General features: G+C 39.9%; 1 protein-coding gene across 1 annotated transcript in view; it reads left to right on the top strand.

Annotated features, from left to right (window-relative positions):
* The window catches only part of SVEP1 (sushi, von Willebrand factor type A, EGF and pentraxin domain containing 1), a 469,484-nt gene that overhangs the window by 168,408 nt on the left and 278,398 nt on the right, over positions 1–22,678 (top strand). The window contains exons 6-13 of the mRNA XM_073664736.1: positions 6,234–6,413; positions 6,664–6,861; positions 7,204–7,322; positions 8,066–8,195; positions 12,787–12,894; positions 14,571–14,702; positions 17,104–17,298; positions 17,394–17,515. Coding sequence (XP_073520837.1) covers positions 6,234–6,413; positions 6,664–6,861; positions 7,204–7,322; positions 8,066–8,195; positions 12,787–12,894; positions 14,571–14,702; positions 17,104–17,298; positions 17,394–17,515 — 1,184 coding nt within the window. The remainder of the gene's footprint in view (positions 1–6,233; positions 6,414–6,663; positions 6,862–7,203; positions 7,323–8,065; positions 8,196–12,786; positions 12,895–14,570; positions 14,703–17,103; positions 17,299–17,393; positions 17,516–22,678) is intronic.

The following is a 22,678-nucleotide window of genomic DNA, read 5'->3' as shown; positions in this document are numbered from 1 at the left end:
AGCTGAGACGGAATTGAGACTTTTGAAACAGGGATCAGGAAATGTGGAAAATTATTGTACTCACTTCCGTCGGTGGTCTGCTCAGGTGGGGTGGAACGATTCACCTCTGAAAAGTTTGTTTCTTGCTGGGCTAGGTGAAAGGGTTAAGGATCTGCTTATTGCTTATCCTACACCTGGAAACTTGCAGGAGGCAATGCAATTAGCTATACGGGTGGACAGGAGACTGCGTGCAAGGGTTAATGAGAGTAAATCATTTGCCATGTCAGCTCCTAGTCTTGAGAGGGTCTGTACTGACATTGGAGAGCCGATGGAGATTGGGGCGATGTCACCCCGCTCTCAAGAAAAAGACCGCAGGTTTTCTGAAGGTTTGTGCTTTTATTGCGGAAAATCTGACCACTTCATTAAGAACTGTGTGCTTCGTATGAACAAAGAACAAAAAAATGGCAGTTACGCCCGTATAGCCTGTTTAAACACTAAGGGGGTATTTCTTTCTGCTACTACTGCAGCTCAGGAAGAATCAATTGAATTTCGGGTATTTGTGGATTGTGGTTCTACTCTGAATGTGATTGATGGGGGATTCTTGGAAAAACTTCAATTAAAACCCAAACCTTTGTTATCCCCTATTGCGGTGGTTTCTGTCGATGGCTCTCCCTTGAAATGTGTTACTCACAAGGTTTATGAATTTCCCCTCACTATTAATGGTATTCACCAAGAAAATTTGGATTTGGTAGTATTAAATAATTTGCCTTCTCCAGTAATTTTGGGGCTACCCTGGTTAAAATTGCACAATCCTGTACTGGATTGGTCTACTAATGAAATTAAGTCCTGGAGCCCTAAGTGTTATGACAAGTGTTGTAACGGGCGCATTGCTGCTGTGTATAAAGGTGAATTACCTGTACCTATTCAGGATTTTTTGAAAGTTTTTTCTGAGGAGGAGTCTCAAATTTTGCCTCCCCATAGAGACTATGATTGTACCATTGAATTTGTCCCTGGAGCGACTCTTCCGAAAAGTCGTTTATTTAATCTTACTATTCCTGAGAGAAAGGCTTTGGAGGAATACATACAGACGAGCTTGGCCGCCGGTCATATCAGAACCTCTAAGTCACCTGTGGCTGTTGGATTTTTTTTTGTTAAAAAAAAGGACGGCGGTTTACGTCCTTGTCTGGACTTTCACGAGATTAATAAAATTACTGTACGTAATCCCTACCCACTGCCATTGATTCCTGATTTGTTTAACCAGTTAGTGGGGGCCAAGTGGTTCTCTAAAATTGATCTCCGGGGGGCATACAATTTGTTGTGCATGAAGGAGAGTGATGAATGGAAGACTGCTTTTAACACTCCTGTGGGTCGTTTTGAGAATCTGCTTATGCCTTTTCGTCTTACCAATGCACCAGCATTTTTTCAGAATCTTATTAATGACATCCTTAGACCTTTGATCGGCAAAAATGTGGTTGTGTATTTGGATGACATTTTGATTTATTCGCCTGATCTGGAGTCTCATTGGCGGAGCGTACGTGAGGTATTACAGTTATTAATTGACAATTCGCTTTTTGCTAAGCTAGAGAAATGTGAGTTCGCTGTACAGAGAATTAGTTTTTTGGGCTACATTATCTCCCGCGAGGGCTTTGAGATGGACCCAGTGAAAGTTCAAGCTGTGCAGGAATGGCCTAGGCCTATTGGTTTGAAATCGATACAGTGGTTTTTGGGTTTCGCCAATTATTACAGAAAATTCATTAAAAATTTTCTATTATTGTTAAACCACTGACCGATCTCACCAGGAAAGGTGCTAATACGGTTCAGTGGACTACTGAGGCCATTGAAGCTTTTGTGTTTCTAAAGGAGAGGTTCAGCTCTGCCCCCATCCTTATGCAGCCTGATGTGACTAAGCCGTTTTTGGTTGAGGTTGATGCTTCTTCTGTGGGGGTCGGTGCGGTGTTGTCTCAGGAAAACAAGGATGGAGTACATCCCTGTGCCTTTTTTTCAAAAAAATGTCCTGAGACTGAACTTAATTACGATATTGGTAATCGGGAATTGCTGGCTATTAAACTCGCATTTGAACACTGGCGTCATCTCTTGGAAGGTGCTGAATTTCCCATTCAGGTTTTCACTGATCATAAAAATCTGATCTATCTTGATGCTGCCTAGCGCTTGAATGCCCGTCAGGCTAGGTGGGCACTTTTTTTTTTTTGCGGTTTAATTTTTCCGTTACTTACATCCCGGGTACCAAGAATGTTAAAGCTGATGCGTTGTCTCGCAGCTTTTCTCCCATGGTCGGTGCTGAGGAGGAGGAGAGCATTTTACAAGAAGGTGTTGTGATTGCTGCATTGGACTCCGTTTTGGAAGATGAGATTCTTAAAGCACAGGAGAATGCCCCATCTAACACTCCCCATGGGAGGTTGTTTGTGCCTAGGACCTTTAGGAGAGATTTGTTTGTTGAGTGTCATGAGTCTCGGTTGGCAGGTCATCCAGGAATTTCTGAGACCAAGAGACTTGTGGGTCGCAGTTTTTGATGGCCTGGATGGCAGAAGGAAGTCATTAAGTGGGTGCGTCAATGTACTGTGTGTGCTAGATCTAAGTCTTCTCATACTCCTGCTGCGGGGTTGCTTTGCCCTCTGGAGGTTCCTAGTGCACCTTGGACACATCTGGCTATGGAATTTATTACTGACCTTCCCTCCTCTGAGGGTTTCACGGTCATCTGGGTGGTCGTGGACCGTTTTAACAAGATGTGTCACTTGGTTCCCTTCATCAAACTGCCCTGCGCTAAGACACTCGCTAAGGCCTTTGTCAGGGAAATTGTCAGACTCCATGGTGTTCCTACTGACATTGTTTCTGATAGGGAACCTCAGTTCGTGGCTCGTTTTTGGCGTGCCTTTTGTGACAGGTTGGGAGTTCATTTGTCGTTTTCATCTGGATATCATCCTGAGTCTAATGGCCAGACAGAAAGGAAGAATCAGGATGTTGAGCAGTTCTTGCGTTGTTTTGTGGCAGACAATCAAGAGGGGTGGTCTGAGTTTCTGCCGCTTGCTGAATTTGCTCTTAACAACCAAACATCCTCTTCTGCTGGGTGTTCGCCTTTTTTTTGTTGTTCTGGGAGACATCCGTCTTTTGGGTCATTCTCCAAATTGGTATCGGCTGTGCCTGAGGAGGAGAGTTTTTCCGGTGATTTGGAGAGAGTTTGGACGGATGTGCGTGGTAATCTTCAGTAGGCTAACAAAAAATCTAAGAGGTACTTTGACAGGAAACGTCAAGAGGTTTTGATTACTGTTGGTGACATGGTTTGGTTGTCCTCTAAGAATCTGCGGTTGAGGATTCCTTCTAAAAAATTGGGTCCCAAGTTTGTAGGGCCCTTTAAGGTGCTTCAGGTAGTTAACCAATCTGCTGTTAGGTTGGAAGTTCCTACCTCCTGGAAGATTAATCCGGTGTTTCATGTTTCTCTATTGAAAAAAGCTGATGTATCAGATAGAGACGCCACTGCCACTGTTCCTCCGGTGGTGGAGGACGGGGAATATGAAATTTCCCGCATCCTTAATTCTAGACTGTATAGGGGGAGTTTGCAGTATCTCGTCGCTTGGAAGGGTTTCGGTCCCGAGGATAACTCATGGGTGAGGGCGGATGATGTTTCTGCTTCCAGACTTGTCAGAGCGTTTCACAAGAGGTTTCCTGATAAGCCTGGTCCTAGGGGATCCGGAGGTTCCTCTTAGAAGAGGGGGTACTGTTAGAACTCTCCTGTTAGGTTTTTTCTATTTTGCTGGTCACATGACCTTTTTGCCTATTTAATCCTGCTCTGCCCGTCTGACCATGCTGGACTTCATTGTAATTTCTACTCTTAAGCTAGCCAGGTGCTTTGTAACCTTTCTCAGTCAGTTTAGCTAGGTCTTTTGACCTTTATGTTCTATGTTGTGTGTTTGTCTTTTTACTGCTACAATTTCTGCTAGGAGGTGTCCATCTTTCTCCCAGTCCCTAGTTCTTGTAGGGATCCCTTCCTCACATCTATAGGTCTTCGTTCAGACTAGCTGAGGACTTTAGCTGGTCTGATCGCAGGATCAGGTTCCCCGCTACATCGTAGGGATCTAGCTTAGTTCTATTGTAGGGACATATCTCCTGTCTTTCCTTAGTGCTTGTAGCCTATCATAACAGTCCCTGGGCGATGTGCACAAAGACAGTACGCTCTCTCACCGGCTCAGATCAGTAGTGATGAACCGGTACCAGAGCTCACTGTTGCTGGGGGTTGTAAGATGTATACCTGGCTTGCAGAGCTTGCTGGGTCGGTGCTGGTCACTGCACGCTGGGTAGTCTTACAACACACACTAACAATGCGCTTGGGTACAGGCTCATTACTACTGATCTGAGCCGGTGTGAGAGAGCGCACTGTCTTTGTGCACATTGTACAGTGACACAGCAGGGACTAGCCCAGCCCCTGAAATGAGTGTCACTGTCTTCCTTTAATTCAAGGAAGGTGCAGAGGCTGTAGCAGTGACATTATCCTCCGCCCCATGATGAAGCTTTGATTGAGTATCCTGACATCCCAACATCTTGCTGGGTCGGTGCTGGTCACTGCACGCTGGGTAGTCTTACAACATACACTAACAATGCGCTCTGGTACCAGTTCATCACTACTGATCTGAGCCTGCGAGACAGCGTACTGTCTTTGTGCACATCGCCCAGGGACTAGCTCAGCCCCTGAAATGAGTGTCACTGATGATGCCTTGTTTCAGGGCGGGGACAGGGGCTGCGGCATGCACTGGGACTGTCAAACGAAGTGTCGTCAAAAAAGATGTTGTAAATTAAAAAAAAGAAAAGCTGTTAGATGGTGTCATTAGGGTAGGCGAGGACATTTTTAATTGAAGTGTATTAGAAAATAGTTTAGATTATGGTATTAAATAGATAGGGATTTAGTATGATAATTAAGTTGTATTCCGAACCACCCCTTTGTATGTTTAGAATTTCCTTAGAAACATCTAAAAGATCTATGTCCTTGCCAACATTATTTTAAGTGGTGATTTTTAATTAAAATGTCCATAAAAAATAATTACCGCAAGGCAATTGGCTGTAATTAATGCGTAACGACTGTAAATGGCGGTCAGATTTGACTTCACTCCATGCTCTGTTCCTAGTTGTCATAATTTTATGTAGGTGTTGTGTGGGTTGGCAATAAAATGGTCACTTTTACAGTTGCTTTATGATGATGTATTTATGAAATTCTAAATGATTACAGTTGAAATAATGATGAAACATTTGTGGATAGCAAAAACTAGCACATTGACTCACACATTCAGCATTCTTTTTAACAATTCTTTCAAGACTAAAGTTTAAACAAAATGTCCCACCTTAGTTATATTGTATAAATTGGTACCTTGAAACACATGTCCGCGCTCTATATGTTAGCAATGTGCCATAAAGTAAAAATGATAAAGTAGCCCTCCCAGCTGAGGATGGTTGTAAACTAGGACACTGCTCATACTACCATAAATAATTTTTATTATTATTTATTTTTAACGCATCATTGATTCCAGGGTGCTGTACATATGAAAAGGGTTACATATATAAAACATATATAAAGCATACAAAAAATATAGTAAACAAACTAACAAATTAGAATAGAGCATAAGAGAAAGTACCTTCACTGGTTTAAAATCAAGTAATCTACATGTTAGTGGGGTAGGAGACAGTAGGTCGGGGGGGTTGAACCAGGTTTCATAGTAATGAGGAGACAGCAGGGTCATTGCAGGCTGTGGGCTTTCATGAAGAGATGAGCTTTCAGGTTACATTTGAATGTTCCAAATATGTTGATACAACTGGGTCATATTGAGGCACTGAATTACAAAGGATGGGGGATGCTCAGGAGAAGTCTTGGAGATTGTTGGGTGAGGAACATTCAAGGCTAAAGGAGGAGAGAAGGAGGAACGGAGATTATGTGTAAATATCTAATTATGTTATAATTCCTGATTGAAGGGGTTGTCCACTCCTTAGTGTAGGTCATCACTATGAGATTGGTATGAGACGGAAAACCGGCACCCTCACCAATCAGTTGTCACCAGATCTGGTGGAGGCTGGATGTAAACTGTACACAGCTTCTTAACACTGTTTAGTGGCCATTGTTGAGAACTGCTGCTCTCAGTCTGGACATTTTATGATACTACAAATGCTATCTTCTCACTGGTAATAACAACAAAATAATATTTTATAAAACATCACTATAAAGATTATATATTTTTTTCATTCTTTTTTTGTAGCTCGAACTTGTCCAAAACTTCGTCCAGTTGAAAATGGCAAGATAAGCTGTTCATCAAGTGATAGCTCTTATGGAACTGTATGTTCTGTGACATGTAGTGATGGATACAGATTGCAGGGACGTTCTAAACTTGCTTGCCAAGAAAATTCATACTGGGATGCAAAGGAGCCAATCTGTACAGGTATAGTTTATCTTACCATCAGCGCTGATTGTGCCAAACATATGTCGCACATTAGTATAAATCTGTTTCACAACTAGTCTCAGTTCATAATTCATATGACTATTTTTGGCAAAGGCTTAGAGGCCTGTAGGCAATGTGAATGGCTTTATGGGTGAGCTACATAAAAGGAGTAAAAGCTGTGGCAAGTGTCTGTAGAATTGTCCTGATATATTAAATATTATTTTCTCAATTATTGACTTGTGTTTTGCAGAAATGTACTGTCCTACTTTTTCCAAACCTGATAACGTCTTGATATTTCCATTGACTTGTGGGCAAGAAGCAGCTGTATATGGATCAGTGTGCTATTTGGGATGTCATAAAGGATTTATTTTGTCTGGAGTAAGGGATGAAATAAAATGCATGTCCAATGGGAAATGGAGTGAGGATGTCCAAAAGACAGCCTGCAAAGGTAACAAGGCAAAGAGAGTACCATTGTATCAAAAACACATCTATCAGCTAGGACCTCCACTCTGCAACTGGTTGGTGACTAGAGTGGTGGACAATGTCAATATTAGACCGCAATCATTGCCATTATCCATCCATTTGTATAGAGGTTTTCTTCCCAAAAGCATCACTTACTCTTACAGAAAGAACACAGAAAAACAGCACACAGAAGCTGTACAGTACAGATCTAAACTAGAAAGCAATACTTGCTCTTTGCACCTGCCATGCAAGCTCTGTGATCTTTGCTGTGCCATGGGCCTGGCCATCCTTCAGTATTTCACTCATTCTGTCTTACTATATGTTTCAGACATTGAACCTCCAGTAATAAAATGCCCAGATGATGTAACTGCAGAAAATATTCAGCACCAAAATACAGCTCAAATTAATTGGGAAATTCCAGAAGCAACAGATAATACAGAAGAAGAGGTGACAATATAGAATCTATTACTATGTAATATAGGAAATGATGTTGAGGTATATTTGTATAAAATTATTATAAATGGTAAATTACTATCAGAAACCAGTTGTTAAGTCTCTTTGTATGCTAATTATTATAACTGCTATTATTCCTGACTTCAGATACAACCTATTTGCTGGTCATTATTGATGATTATCCATACCCGCCAAAATCTGGGTCTTTGATGCCATTCACCCAATATGTATGGTCATTTCAAAAAGGGTTTGCCAAGAATGTAATAAAATGACCCATCACTTAATTCAGTCGTATCATCCTCTCCTAGTCAGTGTCAGGATGGTCTATAGTCTGAAGAAACAGAGATCTCAAGACCTGTGTCTCAACTGACAGAGGAGCTATATTGTCCTCTCACATACTGGAGCTGCTAGAGAAGCTCTGTGACAGGAGACGAAATTAATCATCACCTCGTCTGACTGAGCACAAAGGATTTTTTCTCCAGTCTCAGTCCTCTAGGCTGAGTGCTCAGTCAGCCAAGGAGAAGATTTTGTTCTTTTAATGTCACAGCCCTTCTCCTCATTTGCCAGGAGTATATGTGCCTAGAAATCTGGTCTTCTGACAATTGAGACACTAGTCTCAGGAGCGGTGTTTCTTCAGACTGAAGCCCATCCTGATACTTGGGTGGGCACAATGAAATAATGAAAGTCTCAGAAAGCAATTCCTAACATATATATCCTTTATATCTTGTTTTGTCTAGGTTTTGATTGAGGTTAGTCCAGCTTTTTTACCCCCTTATATGTTTCCTATTGGGGAGGTAACTGTAAAATACACTGCCACAGACAGTTCTGGTAATGAAGCAAGCTGTTCCTTCAACATCAAGGTTATTGGTAAGTTTTGATCATGTCACTGGATACTGCTGACACATGATATTTGTTTAATAACTGCTGTTATGCAACAGCATCTTCTCCTTTAGCGTGAATCATGAACACTGATAAAAATAAAACACTTTTATTCAATTTCTATTTTGTCACTTTATGTCCCTGGAAAGAAAAGTGTATTGCTCATGTCTTTTCTTGTTGAAGGGCATGCTATTTGGTATGTCTAGAAATTTATATACAGTACAGACCAAAAGTTTGGACACACCTTCTCATTTAAAGATTTTTCTGTATTTTCATAACTATGAAAATTGTACATTCACACTGAAGGCATCAAAACTATGAATTAACACATGTGTATAGTTAACAAAAAAGTGTGAAACAACTGAAAATATGTCTTATATTCTAGGTTCTTCAAAGTAGCCACCTTTTGCTTTGATGACGGCTTTGCACACTCTTGGCATTCTCTTGATGAGCTTCAAGAGGTAGTCACCGGAAATGGTTTTCACTTCACAGGTGTGCCCTGTCAGGTTTAATAAGTGGGATTTCTTGCCTTATAAATGGGGTTGGGACCATCAGTTGTGTTGAGCAGAAGTGTGGTGGATACACAGCTGATAGTCCTACTGAATAGACTGTTAGCTGCTTTTTTCTTGCCATAATACAAATTCTAAGTAAAGAAAAACAAGTGGCCATCATTACTTTAAGAAATGAAGGTCAGTCAGTGCGAAAAATTGGGAAAACTTTGAAAGTGTCCCCAAGTGCAGTTGCAAAAACCATCAAGCGCTACAAAGAAACTGGCTCACATGAGGACCACCCCAGGAAAGGAAGACCAAGAGTCACCTCTGCTTCTGAGGATAAGTTTATCCGAGTCACCAGCCTCAGAAATTGCAGGTTAACAGCAGCTCAGATTAGAGACCAGGTCAATGCCACACAGAGTTCTAGCAGCAGACACATCTCTACAACAACTGTTAAGAGGAGACTTTGTGCAGCAGGCCTTCATGGTAAAATAGCTGCTAGGAAACCACTGCTAAGGACAGGCAACAAGCAGAAGAGACTTGTTTGGGCTAAAGAACGCAAGGAATGGACATTAGACCAGTGGAAATCTGTGCTTTGGTCTGATGAGTCCAAATTTGAGATCTTTGGTTCCAACCACTGTGTCTTTGTGCGACGCAGAAAAGGTGAACGGATGGACTCTACATGCCTGGTTCCCACCGTGAAGCATGGAGGAGGAGGTGTGATGGTGTGGGGGTGCTTTGCTGGTGACACTGTTGGGGATTTATTCAAAATTGAAGGCATACTCAACCATCATGGCTACCACAGCATCTTGCAGCGGCATGCTATTCCATCCGGTTTGCGTTTAGTTGGACCATCATTTATTTTTCAACAGGACAATGACCCCAAACACACCTCCAGGCTGTGTAAGGGCTATTTGACCAAGAAGGAGAGTGATGGGGTGCTACGCCAGATGACCTGGCCTCCACAGTCACCAGACCTGAACCCAATTGAGATGGTTTGGGGTGAGCTGTACCGCAGAGTGAAGGCAAAAGGGCCAACAAGTGCTAAGCATCTCTGGGAACTCCTTCAAGATTGTTGGAAGACCATTTCCGGTGACTACCTCTTGAAGCTCATTAAGAGAATGCCAAGAGTGTGCAAAGCAGGCATCAAAGCAAAAGGTGGCTACTTTGAAGAACCTAGAATATAAGACATATTTTCAGTTGTTTCACACTTTTTTGTTAAGTATATAATTCCACATGTGTTAATTCATAGTTTTGATGCCTTCAGTGTGAATGTACAATTTTCATAGTCATGAAAATACAGAAAAATCTTTAAATGAGAAGGTGTGTCCAAACTTTTGGTCTGTACTGTACATACTGTGAATGTGTATATATATATATATATACCGTATATAGACACACAGCAGAATTTTACTCCAAAATGTTGTTGCTTTTTTGGTGTACATTGTTGCATGCTAACTTTCTTTGTGCCAGAATTTTACTCCAAAATGTTGATGCATTTCTGACACACAGTGTTGAATATTAGGCCACTTCCCTTTTCTGGTATACAATGCCCATTTTCAGTGAAGCCCCCTTGTCAAAATGTGTCTAAAACACATAATAAATATGGTGCAAGTCATAAAAGACAGTTTTTTTGTTGCAAATTATACCAGAATTCTGGCACATTCAGCTTGAGAAACATGCCCCATTGCTTTTGTCCTTTTCCACATTACTTACTGATGAGGAGCTTTCAGGGTCATTATTTAGTCATTACTCGGGAACGATTATTTCACGCTGTGAGCTATTCACACAAAGATTGCTGTAGTTTAAAAGTGCAGTTAAAATTGCAATAAATGAACAAAGTCAATTTGGTGCACACTATATATACAGTACACATAGTTACAATCAAAATTTTTCAACACCTATTTGAAAATTACATTTCTAATTAAAATTTACAAACTTTCTACTATTTTTATTAATCCAATGCAACAAGAACAATTTAAATGGCTCAACACAAATAATAATGTAACCAATGGTTTGTCCAAATTCAACACAAAATGTCTTTTTTACTGATTACTGCAGTCTTTAGAATTATTTAACCCCATCATGACAAGCATCTTTAATACTTGGTAGAGCAGCCTTTGGTGGTTACGTTCTGCTGCAAACATGATGCATAGGAATGATGTCTGAAGCTGGTGTCTGGTTATGCACCATGTTTGCAGCTGGTAATAAGAACTAAAAGCTGCTCTACTACGTACTGAAGATGCTTGTCATGAAGAGGCTAAATAATCCTGACACTGCAGTAGTCATTAAGAGATGAGCAAATCAGTCAAATTTTCAAATTCAGCAGTTGACTTGAAACTTGAATTTGCCCAGAAAATGTGATTCTCATCGAATTTATTAGATGCAAATTGAATGTGTCTTATTATGTTCTGAAATCTTTCCAGACCTCAGAGCATAATAAGCGTAGGGTAAAAAATAAAAAACTCTCCCCGGCCATCACTTTGTCTGCGCAGTACCTTGCTTGGACGTTCCAATCCATTCTTCATTTTCAATCCGGCCTTTTTTCTTAAAGGGGTTGTTCACTATTATGATAACCCCTTCTCAGTCTAAATGTTTGCCCCTGTTAAAATGAGAACACTTATACTCACCCCCGGTGCCGTTGCTGTTCCAGCGGTGTCAGCACTCCCGTTCCCGGGGCTGACGTGAGGTTGTTACGTCATGTGAGCCCTGCACCTCTTCAGCATCGACTCTACTGTTCCCGCCTTCAGAGATATAGAACATCAGATAGTCAGGGGTCCGGCTGCTCTCTGACTTCCTCTTGATGTTCAATTTGTTCAAAGGCGGAGACAGTGAAGCTGGCGCTGATTGGGTGCAGGGGCTCACATGACATAACAATGTGACATGAGACCCGGGAATGCGATTGCCAACAACAGCATCGGCACCAGAGGTGAGTGTAAGTGTTTTTATTTTAAAAGGGGTAAACATTCAGATTGAGAAGGGGTTGTCCGAGTAGTGGACAACCCCTTTAACAACCCAGGTCCTGACAGATCTTCGCCACCTCTGGTGTCCACTAATCACCTTATGCATGTTGAAGACTAGCAGGCATAGACTCAACATGATCAGCAACTTGTGAAAGTAGACCAACCTAGATGACTTAGCAGGGAGCTTTGGATTAGACCTTTTGACTTGGTCAAATCCAAATTTTTTTGTGAAATTCGAGACAAATTTGATTTGCTTCAAAGCAATTCATTTACCTCTAACCTTTATGTCTACTGTACAGGTATATATCTATTATTATTTTTTTTTTGCATGTGCAGATCAGGGACAAAGCATAGAAATAGAAAATGTAGTATACCTAGCTTTTGTAACATTTGCTTTGTCCTTTGCCACGATACTCGATGTGGAGCTTTAGGAGTCATTATTTAGTCATTATACATGGGCGATTATTTCATACTGTTACTGTGAGCTATTCACACAGAGGTTGTTGTAGTTTAAACCGAAAAGTGACATTAATTTAACAAAGTAAATGATGTAATTTAACAATTTAAGTGGATTAGTTAAGAAACATTGAATAGTAAATGCTTATTATAAATGCAAAGTGGCTTAAAAAATCAGCGATAATAGAACACCTACAGCTTACTTAATAGAATAATGCAGCCATTTCGGATTTTCTCTAATAAAACCTTAAGGTCTCCATTAAAAACCAACTGAGACCTATATCCTGGGGTGCTAAATTGGGAAGATTAATATAGATTAAATAGATTTAGAATAGATACAATTTACATATAAATATAGTTAGATAATAATGATAATGCGCACCTGTAATGTTGAGAAAAGTCTTATACATGTTATTGAGTGAAAGATTCTTTGATGAAGATTTTAAAGACACGATTAAAATACTTATTTTATTTTTTTTTCTAAAAACAATGTCATATCTGTCCACAAGTTGTGTCTTGTATTGCAGCTGAGTCCCATTCATTCAGTGGAGCTAGGGTGCAATACCAGACATAACCATGTGTGGTGCTGCTTGTAGAAGAAGGCTGTCATATTTTTTTATCCAGTGCAACAACTTGTATTTCATCTTTTCTTGTGTCTCATGTTTTCAGATGTAGATCCACCAGTCATAGACAGATGCAGATCACCTCCATCCATACAAGCAAGTGACGGCAAGCAGAGTGTTACCTGGGAAGAGCCACAATTCTCTGACAACTCAGGTGAGATCCAGTAGGACTTCTAATGCATCCTAGTTTTGCACAAGGCAGCCATAATAGTTATATATTTCCAAAGCAACAGAGCAGTGACAGAGATTTATGTTTAAAGGTATAAAATGTGCTAAATGGATTTAAGAACTAATTGCCTGGAATGTGAAGTCAAAAACGTCTCTGTAGTAATGATGGATCAGAAGAGGAAAATTCTGGCATGAGAATCTTTTTAGTAGTGTGGGCTTTGAGTCAGCATTGCAACTTTGAGATCAAATATTAAAAATATTTTCACATTTGAATGTATAAATTAATATATTCTTATTAAACATGTAGGCTAAATCCTACACCATTCTCAATAAAGTGGTATTTATGGGAATCTATAAGCAATATTTCACATCCCAAACTATTTATATGGGCATGTAGCTCTTTCATAGAGAAGTCCAGCAACACCTTTACTTGGCCAGTCCGTTCCTCCATTGCTGAGAATTGATATGCTAATGAGGCTGAAGAACTATTTGTAGATCTGGAGCCTCTGTCACTCCAGCTCTATTCCTTGCTCAGTGCCACCTCCATTTGCTTGACTGACAGCGTCTATGTTGTGTGACTTCAGGGAAAGGAGCCATTAGTCAAGCAAGAGTTGGGGAATAGAGCTTTAGTGACAGAGGCTTCAGTTCTACAGACTCATTTACATATCAATTTATACCCTGATTTCTCAGTAAGGGAACAGACTGGCTATGTAAAGCTACAAAACATAAGATAAAAACAAAGTGAGCAAATACCCTGCAGTGTGAACATGCTCCTGCACATTACATGCATACCAACTTATATTCTAGTTCATTTCTTTAGGTTTTTGTTTCAGGTTTTTGCACTCAGTAAAAATAAGGGTGTCGCCTCCCTTTTACGTGAGTTGGACATTACATTTATATAGCTTCCCATGGCTGAGTGTCCATTAGTTGGAGTCTCAGTCCTGCTCGGCCCTTATTCACATTTACGTCATTTGACATATGGTAAGGTTTTAATACTAGAGGTTAGGGCCGTCCCGAATAGGGTCACCGTGACGTGGTGGGATGGTTTTTACCTTTTTTGATCAAAACTATGTTAACCAAGCACCCTATGGTATTTTCATGCACTATTGGTATTTATTTATTTACTGCTGGGTATTTTCTCACTTAGGTTTTATCTGTTTAGTGGCCAGTGTGAACATGCACCTACACATTGCATGCACACCAACTTATATTTCAGTTCATTTCTTTAGGTTTTTGTCCATGTAAAGGTGTTTCTTGGCTTGTCTTTGAAAAAGCTATATACACATATACAATTTGGGGAAGTGAAATCCTGCTGACAGATTCCCTTTAAATACAGACATTCTTAAAATTTGTTGAGGCAGATACAAGTACAGCTAATTAGCAATTAAGTAATAGTGTTAACTAAACGTATAATGTGTAGGTTCAAAATTATGTGTAATAAATATTATAATATATTGCTAGAGGGTTTGGTAAAATAGATTTCTACAGCAGTAACTAATTGAGAGCAACCTTTAGACTTTGTCTTATTTTATATTCTAAATCCACCTATTTTTTTATTCTCCATGTACCTTAAGAGTAAGTTGGCTATTAAATTGTAAATCAGTATATCATGTGTAGCAATGAATCTAAATATCTGTTCTTTCATTTAATACACATCTCTAGGTGCCCCATTAATTATTACAAAAACCCATGCTCCTGGAGATATTTTCCCTAAAGGAGAAACGGTTGTTGAGTATGTTGCCAGTGACCCTTCTGGAAATACTAGAACATGTGAAATTCAGATCGTCATTAAAGGTACAGTATGAGATCACATTAGGTCAGTAATTTGTTCTATAGATCGTATTTTCCATTTTAGTTTCTTAAAATTATGGAACATTTTACTGACTGAAATTGAACCACTACATTGCTGTCATAAAGTTCTCCAATGATTTTGGCAAAGGGACACATAAAACATGTCCAAGACCTGAATTATTGAACAAAGAGTACATTATAACAGGTTGACTTTAATTGGAAACATACACCATATGGATAAACGCATAAGGACACACGTCTTAATCATTGAATTCAGGTTTTTCATTTCATCCCATTCCCACAGTAGTATAAAATTCAGCCCCAGGCTATGCAGCCTACATTCACTAACATTTGAGAAAGAATGGTCCGTTCTACATCACAAAACTCAATGCCAAGTATCTGATGGATTGGTGTAAACCATGTCACCATTGGATTCTGGAGCAGTGAAAACTTGTTCTGTGGAGTGAAGGATCACACTTTTCCTGGCATCGGATGCATGAGTCTGGATTTGGCAAATGCCAGGAGAACATTACTTGCCTGACTGCATTGTGCCAACTGTAAAATTTGGCAGAGATGGATAATGCTCTGGAATTATTCTTCAGTGTTTTGTCTAGGTGCCTCAGATAGCAAGCCAGGTTCTCTCATCCAATATCAGTGTCTGACTTCAGAAATGCTCTTCTGGATGAATAGGCAAAAATTCCCAAAGGCCCACTCAAAAATCTTGTAAAAATCCTTCGCAGAAGAGTAAAATCCATTTTAGATGCAAAGGGTGGTGTAGGGGGGACACAAACTCCATATTAAAGGGGTGGTCCGTTCCAAACCCCATAGCTCATGCACTGTGCGCTGTGGCAATTCGCCGGTTTCTGACTCAGGACTGGAGGGTATGTATGATTTATACATACTCCCGGCCAGTTGGTGTGGCTTCGCTCCATAAACTTGTATAGAGGGAGGCCACGCCCCGTCCAATGACGCGGACGACTTGTGAGTGTGGCCAAATAGAGTGCGCGGCCTCGCTCCATACAAATGTATGGAGAGCGAGGCTGTGCCCACTGACCTGGAGTATGTATAACTCATATGTACCCTCCGATGCCGACTCAGAAACTGGCAAATCCCCACAGTGCAGAGTGTATGCGTTGGGGTGATTTAGAAGTCTGCAGTCACACAGAGTAACTGCAGACTTATCAGTTTGGACCTGACAATCCCTTTAATGCCTATGGAATTAGCATATAATGTCATACGAGCTTCTGTAGGTGTGATGTGTAGATGTTACAATATTTTTGTCTATATAGTGTATGTGTAGTGTGAGTAAGTGTTGATTAAAGATAACCTATCAGCCAAAAAAACTGTATTTACCTGCAGCCATAGTGGTAATTTGCAGGTAAATACCATTTTAAACATGTGCAGGTGTCTAATTGAAAGTGAGGCTGCAGGGAGAAAATTAACTTATATTCTTACTGCAGCTGCTCACTTCCAGTCATCATGGTGTTACTGGGGCTGTAAACAGTCAGCACTCAGTACATAGTGAGTGCATTGTAATCCTGCCCACTGCTTCATGAGTGACATCTTGCTTAGCACACAAGCTGCCGAGCAGGATGTCAGTTATTGGTGGACAGGATGACAGTGTGCTCACTGCGCTGATGGCTGGAAATGGGAAATAAGTTCATTTTCTCCCTGCAGCGGCACTTCCTTTAGACACCTGTATATGGTTAAAACTGTATTTATCTACAGGTTATTTCTATAGCTGCAGGTAAATATCTTTTTATTTCCTGACATGTTTTCTTTCATTTCAATAGTAAAATCTCGGCACACCAATGGTTAGAATTTTACTGATTTTATTTAGAGCAGTCCACATTAACGTTTCGGTCCGGTTGTTGGACCTTCATCAGTGTACTGCAGGTGAGAAAGATTAACAAAAAAGGTTGTCGCTTTTACAAATGACAATTAAAATGCAAGTGTAACAATATAGGTCAAAATGTGCCTAGATAAGTTATTACATTAACAGACTCTGTAGAAGGATGATTGATCAACAATATCAAAGCTGCATAATATATAATTAATACACACTTACTGAGTGTGGAGAGGAGGAAGGGGAAAAAAAAGAAAGGAATGAGAGACGCTGTGTTCCTAGTAGGGAACCTGTGGGTATAAAGAACATTGGTGGTTTCAATGAGACAGCCTAATCAGCTGAAGAATGTCACATTTATTTCTGAGCCTCATTGGTTGTCATATTCTTTCTCTATCCTATCTAAGCATTTCCTTAGGGTAAAATTGGCCTCCCCATATAACACTTATTCATTAATCATACAGGGTTTTGTTAATACAGTAATAACTTTCTTAAAATCATAAAATTAACTGAAATATACCAAACTTACATTATATTATACTGCTACCTTTTCATCCATAGGTTCTCCATGTGAGATTCCATCAACACCTCAAAATGGAGAATTTGTCTGCTCCAAGGACATGAATGGTGTAAACTGCACTATACAGTGTAAGGAGGGCTTTGAAGTAGCAGAAGGTTCTGTTCAGAATTTCTACTGTACTTTTAAAGATGGGTTATGGATGCCACCACAAACCGGTGATTGGCCTGACTGCTCGGGTAAGCACTATCAAAGATAATATTGTAATTGAGAGTGTTACTAAAGAATACCTTAAGTATTGGTAAAGTTCTTCATTTACACATGTAATCCACAGTGAAACGTTTTGCTAATCATGGATTCAAATCGTTTGAAATGCTGTACAAGGCCACACGATGTGATGACACCAACCTGCTGAAGAATTTTGCAGATGCTTTTCAGACATCTCTTGGTAAAATGGTATGTGAGTTAGCATTTTTCCTAATTTATAGATGTATGTATTTTACCATAGTACTTTACAAATAATTTACAACAAGCTAGGAACAGCGACACCCATCTGTCTCAGTTTGGACACCTTGATGATACTGAAAGCAAGGATGAAGTCAACAATTGGGGTTCCAAAGTACTTCCACAGAATACAGTACAAAAAGCTGTGGGCAAAGTTGCATGAAGGTGGCCTATGGTTACATTATTTTTCTTTTTTGAAAATAATGCCCCCTTGACCTCCCAAGTACCAGAAAATAACCAACATACGTTGGAGAGAGGGTAAGTAAAGATTATCTACCAGAAGAGATAATTACCCATTAAAAATTAACTTTTAATTTAAACACACTAAAATAGTGTACTCAATAATACAGTTGGGACAAACTAACATATAAGAAAAAAGACTTAGAGGGATATAAAGGTGAAGAGGACTAGAGATAGTGTCAACTAGGCTGTAATTAATACGCTACAAGGGATAATGAACTAATCCCTTCCTGGCAATGGAGTGTATCAACCCCCAAAATTCAAATAATGCCCCCGCTGCACCACGGCTAGCCTTCACCTAGTCCCCAAAGAACCTTAATAATGCAATTCAAAAAGTAAACATATAAATTTGACAAACAGCGTCCTAAGTAGCGTGTTCAGTAAATATCCAATAATGACGTCAATGGCATATAGAAAGCTAAATGTCCACAGTAGTAGTAACGCCCCAAAAAGTCTGCAAAAATTGAGGTGTATAAAAATGTAATCCACCAGCATGCAGAGTCATATAAGACTCAGAAAATAGTCCAATTAGATCTTGAAATGAATATAAAGTCCAGAAATTTTTTTTTTTCAAAAAGCCACATCGAATGACCAGTATAAAGCAAAATAGTAGTCCAGTAATCAGAAATGTAGAAAATAAGTAGTAAATAGCAGTATCCCAGAGAAAAAGAAGAAAACAGGTCTCCAATTAGAACCACATAGAGTATTTCATAGTAATTGTAGTTCACCAAAACAGTTGCTGAAAATATACACGATATTAGAGGTGCTGATGGATACAGAAATGACAATGTCCCAAATGAAAAAAATCCAATGAAAAAAAACAAAAAAACGCTGCTAGTCAGAAAAACATGTATACATGTAATAACAATAAAAAATCAATGGACTTATCTTGTTGCATCCAAAGAAATATTCAGGCTGGTGTAAAGGCCAGTTCCACTTGTTGATCCAAAGATATTCAGTTTGTAGAGATCAAATTCAGCCATGCGATCCCCAACGGAAAGAGTTAGCATATATCGATCCAGAGAACCAGAGAAAAGACACCAGGTACCCCTGAAGATAGTACTTCATCAGGTGAGTATAAAGTAAGCTAAATGGTATTTCTTCCTGAGTAAAAAAGACATCAGTGCAGCAGGTTTCCCTTCAATATGAAAATACACTAGTGGATCAAATGTCCAAAAAAATAGTCCCATAATCCCTACGCGTTTCGCCCCCCCCTCCTTGAATGTGGGGCTCATCAGGGGAAAAAAAAGAGAAAGTTTAAATGAGGGATAGGGTGCATCGATAATAGATGCTACCACACTGAAATACAGCCACACATAGACTAACAAAAGACTCACCTATATACCCCCCTCCACGTGCTGCACGCTAGCCAAATGAATCCACCTGTCCACATTTAGCAGCATTAGTGAAGCCTGGAGCGCAATCTGCATTCCACGGTCCCTCATAGCATAAGATCACTTCCTATGCCTACGCTAGACATCATTTCCGGTTTGCGTAAGTCCCGATTCAGACTAACGTAAGTTACGCAAACTACGTAAGTAATGCAATCTCGGTAAGTAACTATACCACATTGGCAAGCCGCTAATGTAAATGTGCTAAGTGGAACAGGGGGACACTGGGAAAGGTAATAATGCGCCCAGGTCCGTGGCAACAATAAAATAAGAACCCATAGGTATAATACAGAAAACAGCCAAGAGATTGCATCGATAGATTAATCCAATAATAATCTCATCTATAAACCCAGGCTAAGGCAGAATGTGCAAAGTGATTGGTTACGTAATAACAAAAACAGGGGGGAAAAAATTCATAATGAAAAGATATGCAATTACAAAAGGGGGTTATTTAGTAGACAATATGGTGTGTAACCCCTATAATATGCACAAACAACATACAGTCCATTTTTTAAATAGAAATAGTTGTACCAACCATTAAAAAAGTTGAAAAAACAAAGGACTAAGTCAACAAATACCCAAATGGGGAATATAAAGGCTAATATTGATTTATCACTATGGGCTTGTTTGAAGAATAAGAGGAGTGGCTAGATGAAGCTAGAGAAACTTAAACTTTCATTTATGCCTCCAGGGGATAGGGATTCCAGCCAAAAGATCCACCTAGACTCCCGCTGTAGAATTCTCTTATCCCAGTCACCCTGGCGGGTAGGGGGGCTGACAACTTCTATTGAACGAAAAGAAATGGAATCAGGGTCACCTCCATGATGTATATTTACGTGCTTTGCTAAGGGCGTATCTCTCTTATTGCGAATGTCACCCAGATGTTCGCCAATACGGACCATAAATTGTCTTTTAGTTTTACCCACATAGTCTTTAGGGCATGTACATTTACAAATATAGTTCACGCCCATAGTTTTACAATTAGCAAAGCACTTATTTTGATAGATCCGCCCAGTTACCGAGCTAGTAAAAGTATCTGAGACTGATATGAAGTTACAAAAGATACACTGCCCACACCGAAAAGTGCCCACAGACCTTCTATCAAGCCATGTCGCCTCCCTCCTGGGTGGCAGATAATGACTATGTACCAAATGATCCTTGACAGATTTACCTCTCCTGAATGTGACGGATGGATAGTCCGTAATCCACTTAGAGATGTCAGGATCAGTTTTTAAACCTTGTTTTATTGTTGCCACGGACCTGGGCGCATTATTACCTTTCCCAGTGTCCCCCTGTTCTACTTAGCACATTTACATTAGCGGCTTGCCACTGTGGTATAGTTACTTACCGAGATTGCATTACTTACGTAGTTTGCGTAACTTACGTTAGTCTGAATCGGGACTTACGCAAACCGGAAATGATGTCTAGCGTAGGCATAGGAAGTGATCTTATGCTATGAGGGACCATGGAATGCAGATTGCGCTCCAGGCTTCACTAATGCTGCTAAATGTGGACAGGTGGATTCATTTGGCTAGCGTGCAGCACGTGGAGGGGGGTATATAGGTGAGTCTTTTGTTAGTCTATGTGTGGCTGTATTTCAGTGTGGTAGCATCTATTATCGATGCACCCTATCCCTCATTTAAACTTTCTCTTTTTTTTCCCCTGATGAGCCCCACATTCAAGGAGGGGGGGGCGAAACGCGTAGGGATTATGGGACTATTTTTTTGGACATTTGGACATTTGATCCACTAGTGTATTTTCATATTGAAGGGACACCTGCTGCACTGATGTCTTTTTTACTCAGGAAGAAATACCATTTAGCTTACTTTATACTCACCTGATGAAGTACTATCTTCAGGGGTACCTGGTGTCTTTTCTCTGGTTCTCTGGATCGATATATGCTAACTCTTTCCGTTGGGGATCGCATGGCTGAATTTGATCTCTACAAACTGAATATCTTTGGATCAACAAGTGGAACTGGCCTTTACACCAGCCTGAATATTTATTTGGATGCAACAAGATAAGTCCATTGATTTTTTATTGTTATTACATGTATACATGTTTTTCTGACTAGCAGCGTTTTTTTGTTTTTTTTCATTGGATTTTTTTCATTTGGGACATTGTCATTTCTGTATCCATCAGCACCTCTAATATCGTGTATATTTTCAGCAACTGTTTTGGTGAACTACAATTACTATGAAATACTCTATGTGGTTCTAATTGGAGACCTGTTTTCTTCTTTTTCTCTGGGATACTGCTATTTACTACTTATTTTCTACATTTCTGATTACTGGACTACTATTTTGCTTTATACTGGTCATTCGATGTGGCTTTTTGAAAAAAAAAATTTCTGGACTTTATATTCATTTCAAGATCTAATTGGACTATTTTTTGAGTCTTATATGACTCTGCATGCTGGTGGATTACATTTTTATACACCTCAATTTTTGCTGACTTTTTGGGGCGTTACTACTACTGTGGACATTTAGCTTTCTATATGCCATTGACGTCATTATTGGATATTTACTGAACACGCTACTTAGGACGCTGTTTGTCAAATTTATATGTTTACTTTTTGAATTGCATTATTAAGGTTCTTTGGGGACTAGGTGAAGGCTAGCCGTGGCGCAGCGGGGGCATTATTTAAATTTTGGAGGTTGATACACTCAATTGCCAGGAAGGGATTAGTTCATTATCCCTTGTAGTGTATTAATTACAGCCTAGTTGACACTATCTCTAGTCCTCTTCACCTTTATATCCCTCTATGTCTTTTTTCTTATATGTTAGTTTGTCCCAACTGTACTATTGAGTTTGTTTAAATTAAAAGTTAATTTTAATGGGTAATTGTCTCTTCTGGTAGATAAGCCCCCTTGACCTCACCAAAAATGGAAAATTGTAATATTTTAACATACTAAAATTATCTTTATAAAGATTACCCAGCCAACAAAATATTATTACAAACTGTTAAGAAGTAATAAAAGGAGTAACACTACCAATTATCAATTCTTCACCACCCTCTTTCCAACACTTCTGCCACCAATCTTTGTTCTTCATGCTCCAGCAATAACGTATCAAAACAGATACAGCGAGTCTCTGGCTGCAGTAGTGACTTCAGTGGTGGAATGATTGGTTACAATGGTCAGATTATCCACATCAACACTTAAAGCACCACTCCAGCTTTTTGTTTTTTTCACCGCTGCATTGGTGCTTTAAACGTAAGTCACCTGCCCCTGGTCAAATACTCCCCCTCCGGCATCTTCACCGTTTTTCGGTGCCGGTCCATTCCCAGGCGCTATCTTGTGAGCTAAGCTTCGGAGTGGCTGGAGCTCAGAAGCTACATCACATGCTCTCAATGCAAGTCTATGAGAACCAGAATGAGGCTCTAATAAACTTACATTGATTAATGACCTCCGGCTCGCTCCATGAAACACTGGCGCAGCCGGCAGGTTACAAACTGCAGTAAATGGACCGGAACGGTGGCAAA

The sequence above is a fragment of the Phyllobates terribilis genome, unplaced genomic scaffold, assembly GCF_046119375.1.
Source record: "Phyllobates terribilis strain yellow unplaced genomic scaffold, ASM4611937v1 Scaffold_1__5_contigs__length_1240528914, whole genome shotgun sequence".
Taxonomy (NCBI): Eukaryota; Metazoa; Chordata; class Amphibia; order Anura; family Dendrobatidae; genus Phyllobates; species Phyllobates terribilis.
Note: the sequence above shows the minus strand (reverse complement) of the source record. Positions and strands in the feature narration are given on the sequence as shown.